General features: G+C 34.4%; 1 protein-coding gene across 1 annotated transcript; it reads left to right on the plus strand.

Moving 5' to 3' along the window:
* The first annotated feature begins 576 nt into the window (after nucleotides 1-576).
* Nucleotides 577-1,536, plus strand: LOC136172038 (olfactory receptor 4K2-like). The gene has a single exon (XM_065941162.1). The coding sequence runs from the start codon at nucleotides 577-579 to the stop codon at nucleotides 1,534-1,536; it is 960 nt and encodes a 319-aa protein (XP_065797234.1).
* Nucleotides 1,537-6,000: the final 4,464 nt, after the last annotated feature.

A 6,000-nucleotide genomic window follows, 5' to 3' on the forward strand; every position in this document is an offset into this window, starting at 1 on the left:
ACTGCAATTCTTTGTAGCTGAGAAAACAGAAGTTTACTTAAAGGAAAAATCATTTATCATCCTCATAGGATAAGAAATAGCTTCCTGAAATCACTACATTAAACTGTTATTTACGTCCAGTGTTTAACAATAGTGGGTCAAACATAAATTTCATCTTTTGGTTTAACAGAAAACTGTGAGAGTTTCACCCCATTAAAATTTTTATTTACTTTACTTGTTAAGTAGAACACAATCATTTAGTGTAATCTTCCTCTGTAACTATGGATTATGTAACTCCTTAGCCAGTATTCAGAAAAGAATATTTTTGTATAGGTATGTGATGAGTATAATCCAGCATGTACTTGATGGTGATCAAGAAGTTTTCCATTTGTAGTGACATCTGACACAGATTGTTAAGTGGTTCCAAAAAGAAAAATATTTACTGAGATAGTTAGTAGTTAGATTTTAGGTAATTAATGTTCTAGTTAATTATTAACTGATATCATAACTCCTTCATATGTAATTGTAGAAGTATCACATTTTCTAGCTCTGTCATTGTGTACCATTTTGTCATCATAGACCAGAACCTGCAGATCAATGGAGGGATTCAACCATTCCAGAGTGTCTGAATTTGTGTTACTTGGACTTACTGATTCTCCTCAGCTCCAGATTTTCCTTTCTGTGATGTTTTCTGTTTTCTACTTAATGACCATGTTGGGCAATTGCCTGATTTTGCTCATGGTACTGTCCACCCCACACCTTCACTCCCCCATGTACTACCTGCTCAGCAACCTGTCTCTCATTGACATGTGCCTGTCTTCCTTTGCCACTCGGAAGATGATCATGGACTTCTTTGCTCAACACAAGACCATCTCCTTTGAGGGATGCATTTCTCAGATCTTCTTTCTGCACCTCTTCACTGGGACTGAAATTGTCCTGCTCATCTCCATGTCTTTTGACAGGTACATTGCCATATGCAAACCTCTCCATTATTCATCAGTTATGAGCCAACGAGTATGTATTGGGCTTGCGGCAACTTCTTGGGCAGTGGGCTTCTTGCACACAATGAGCCAGTTAGCTTTTACCCTCTATTTGCCCTTTTGTGGTCCCAATGTTGTAGACAGTTTCTTCTGTGACCTTCCTTTGGTCATCCAGCTGGCATGTATAGACACATATGTTCTTGGAATCTTCATGATTTCAACCAGTGGTGTGATTGCCCTTGTAAGTTTTCTGCTTTTGCTCACTTCCTACATTACTGTTCTGGTCACTATCAAGGACCACTCCTCCACTGGATCATCTAAGGCTTTTTCTACCTGCACTGCACATTTCATAGTAGTGTTGATGTTCTTTGGGCCCTGCATATTTATCTATGTGTGGCCTTTCACAGACTTCCTGGTGGACAAAGTTCTCTCTGTTTTCTACACCATCTTTACTCCCTTTCTGAATCCACTTGTCTATACTCTGAGAAACCAGGAAGTGAAAACAGCTGTGAAGAAGAAACTAAGTAACCGATATTTAAATCTTGGGAAAACTACTCCAATATATTCAGTACAATGAGCGGAGATCTCCTATCTGAGATTTAGTATCATCAGTTTTGTTCTCAGAACAATAGAAAATTAAAGCTAGAATATTTTTAAGTCATTTAGTCTAAATTCATGAAAGTCAGAAGTTAAAATTGAGAGATGTGAAGGATCATGCCTATGCCTAAATGTTAGTGCAACATTTGCAAACCTTTTTCAATTATGGATCCATTTGAAAATCTGTTGAAATGTATAGGTTATTTTTATGGAAAAATACACATATTATCAAAATTCTGAACATAAATTCAGGAATTAATAGACTTCTGAATTCTATAAACATAGATCAAGGTTCTTAGAGAAGCCTGAGATAAAATATTGCTCTTTAATCTTTTAACCCAGAGCATTCTCACTCAGTTTCAAAGTGTTGTGGTATTCTGACATTGTCTACTTGCAGAACTTAAATTAAGAACGTTGGCCATAACAGGTCTTTTCATGGCATTGGAATATTTTTGTGGAAAATTTATATTATGAAGAAGTTATTTTAAATATTGTTGAACAATCTTGACTCAGTGGGTCCAACTGTTTGAGCTCTGAGTCAACTTTGAACAAAAGAGAACAGTTCAGAGGATACAAAATTTAATAATACCCTTTCTTAATAAGTATATAGACCACTATCACACTTGATATACCAAATAATTAATCAAATGTCAATTGTAAAGTTTAAACCATGGAAAGTAAACTACTCAAATCTGACTGGGTTTCAAAACCTGGCTTGCTATCATAGGTCTGATGAATTTATTAATACCAAGATTAAATGTTTGAAAAAATTATAAACTATTAAATTCATGATAAATTTTTCATTTCCAAATAAATTATCCCCAAATATTATTAGTCTCAGTGTGGATATACAATATAAGGTAGCCTGTGAGAAGGAAAGATGGTAATTATTTAAGAAATATATTGCACAATTCTTCCTAATTTGGTATATTAAATATTATGTTGAATATGTTTTTTTATTACAAGAAAGTCTGAAAATCAGCTGGTCAATCAATTTCCTTCATAGTTGAAGAATCTAAAGTCTAGAGAATTCATAAAGCTAGAGGTTGAATCACTGTTAAGGGGCAAAAACTCATTGCTCTAAACATACATGAGACTTAGAATTAAACTGTCATTTTCTAGTTGTGTTATCCTGGGAGAGTCACTTTACCTCTTTATTCCTTTTTTAATCTCTAGCATGAGGGTAATAAATATAATTGCCCATTGTAACTATTTTGTGGAAAATGGACAGAATGGTTTCTAAAAATGTCATTTCCTTTTTTCTTCTCACCAAGGTAAACTTCTATCTAAAATGCACTTCATTTTTAATAAGTATGTATTTGAAGAACAATTGTATAAGCCTAACCACTATTTGAAAACACAAAACTTGATATTCAGTTTTAGAATGTCTGTAATATTGTAGCTTAAGATGTACAGCAGAAAAACAATAAAACACGTTCCAGTTTTTCACTGCTAGAAGGGGGTGGCATGGAAAAACTAGATAAAATTGCCTAATACTTTGAGATTTCTCTGAATAACAATATACCAGTAGGTTTCATCTCCTTGAGTTGACTGAGATATATGAAAAGAGTCCAGGAAACAATCTGTCATCATGGATTAGGACAGTTTGCAAGTTCCAGGAGAAAAACACAAGCCCCTGTTTTGCTAAGAAAGAAGTGGCATTAATAATTTCTTTCATTTATTTCAGACTTTTAATGTTTCGACATGCTTCAACACAAACCAAGTCAAATATTTAATATCTGAAGTTAATTAATATGCAGTTTAGGGACAAATGTAGCATTGAGACTAGGTATGAAATCATATTTTTAATTTGAAATACTGTTAATTTTAACCAAATCATAAATTCTTCCCTCTTGCTTCAAAGTCAGTTAGACAAATGAAAAATGGTTAAGGCAGAAATATACTTTTGCCTCATAGACATTCTTTAGCAAAAATTATCACCTTTATTTTTAAATATAAACCTCAGGTCTAAAACTTTCATTTTAGTTCAATAATCATTTGTTGAGTATCTACTCTTCTTAAGGCTCTTGTTGGGTGCTGGAGATCCATTAAAGTACAAGATCTGTTTCTCTGTCTTTGAGGGACATATATTTAGCAATAGATAGGCTCTGTCTGTTGGAGATTGAATTCTAGTCCCACAAGTTTATTTCTTGTGCAACCCTGAGCATGTATTTTTGATATTTCTAAAACTCAATTTCTTATCTTATGGTATATTTAACCACTTGGGATGTTGTGAAAATCAAAACACATACACATATAACCAGCAGTGCTTAGCACTCAAAGGGTTAATGAATACTAACTAATTACAATGTTATTGTGGCTGTTATTTAAAACATGATTAAAATTTCAGCATTACTGGAATATAAATACTTGTGTTTACTTGAACTTAAAGCCATGGTTTTAATACTGGTTTTAATAGGATGTGTCAATTAACTTAATATTAACTAATGTTAAAATATTGGGTTTGTGTCAATTATTAATTTTTGATGTATTTCTGTAAATAAAGTTGTCCCTTTACATCAATGTTTTTAAAAAAAGTATTATATTTTGGGGTTTTCTTATTCATTTTAAGTTGAAATATATTCCAAGATTGCATGCAAGGGAAAAAATAATAAATACACAATGTTCAATAGGTCAGTGTGCGGTTGTTTTTAAATAGAGTGTATTTGATTTTTTAAATAGAGTGTTTTTAATGTTTTTAAATAGAGTGTATATGATTAAAAAGCAATACAATGTTATTCACATGTTTATCTCTTGAACTTTTATCCAAAAAATAGTTGTGAAATGCTTTATAGTCATATATACCTTGATGTATTAAAATATTAACTGGGGAATGAATGGTGACAATCATATATTCATTTTATATATAGCATGTTATTAAATGTTTCAACAATAGAAAGACTTTGTCCAGATTTATGAAAGTATAAGGGAATTTTTCATGTAGCAATATGATAGATTTACAAAGACAGAACTGTTTGTGTGAAGATATGGTACCTTTCAGGAAACTGTTAAAATTCAATTCAGTTGCTCAGTTGTGTTCAACTCTTTGCGGTCCCATGGGCTGCAGCACGCCAAGCCTCCCTGTCCATCACCAACTCCCCGAGTTACTCAAACTCACGTCCATCAAGTTAGTGATGCCATCCAACCATCTCATCCTCGGTTGTCCCCTTCTCCTCCTGCTTTCAATCTTTCCCAGCATCAGGGTCTTTTCCAATGAGTCAGTTTCTCGCATCAGGTGGCCAAAGTATTGGAGTTTCAGCTTCAGAATCAGTCCTTCCAATGAATATTCAGGACTGATTTCCTTTAGGATGGACTGGTTGGATCTCCTTGCAGTCCAAGGGACTCTCAAGAGTCTTCTCCAACACCACAGTTCAAAAGCATCAATTCTTCAGTGCTCAGGTTCTTTGTAAGTTCTACTCTCACATCTATACATGACTCCTGGAAAAACCTTTGTTAAAATTGGAGCCATAAAATTATGGGATAAATTTAGCCATTTCATCTGATTAAGATATCCCTGAAGAGTGAATATCTAGCTCTACTTGGGCATTTCTGGGAGTAGATTGTATTCCTGTGGAATTGGTTAAACCCCAAACTGTGTCTTCAAAGCATATTTTGATAACTACATTTCAGTATGATTGCGCGTGCACACGCACACACACACACACACGCACACACGTACACATACGGAACCCCTAGAGTAGGTATTGTGAGTATCATCATTAAAGCCAGATTTTCTGGCCTAAATTCAGCTCTACACCACTTACTAGGCTTTCAGTTTGGGTTAATTTAATTAACCTCTCTAACTTAGTTTTCTCATTTTTCTTTAAGCAGAGTTAGCAAGTTGCAAATGTTTGCATTCCCACCATGTTTTGCCTTCCCTCAAAGGTTTATAAAGAAGTCAGAATAATTAATACAATTTGCTGTTGCTGTTGTGCAGTTGCTGCATCGTGTCTGGCTCTGTGACCCCACGGAGTGCAGCACTCAGGCTTCCATGTTCTTCACTCTCTCCTGGAGTTTGTTCAAACTCATATCCATTGAGTCAAAGATGGCATCCAATTATCTCATCTTCTATTACCCCTTCTCTTGCCCAGCATCAGGGTCTTTTCCAATGAGTCAGTTCTTCACATCAGGTGATGAAAGTTTGGAGTTTCAATTAGATACTGAAAAATTTCACAAGATAACACAGCTTGATGTATTGTCTTAAAAACGAGATAAAACAAAACAAAAAAACCCCAAACTTAAGCCACCTAGCATTGGACCAGAATTCTAAGCTGTAGCAGAATTTCCAGATTAGGTGAGTTCATCTCTCTGTTTTATCTTGTACCAAGTCATTCAATTCATGTGTATTATCCTCAGCAGTTTGGGATCTTTAATGAAGACTTTTAAATGTGTAATATACCTTTTTGACTCCATACCTATAACTGTTTTTCCGACTCTAACTCAC

This window comes from Muntiacus reevesi, chromosome 7 (assembly GCF_963930625.1).
Source record: "Muntiacus reevesi chromosome 7, mMunRee1.1, whole genome shotgun sequence".
Classification (NCBI taxonomy): Eukaryota; Metazoa; Chordata; class Mammalia; order Artiodactyla; family Cervidae; genus Muntiacus; species Muntiacus reevesi.

What these genes read in the sequence shown, in the direction of transcription:
- LOC136172038 (XM_065941162.1), top strand. Translation starts at nt 577, where the DNA reads ATGGAGGGATTCAACCATTCCAGAGTGTCTGAATTTGTGTTACTTGGA.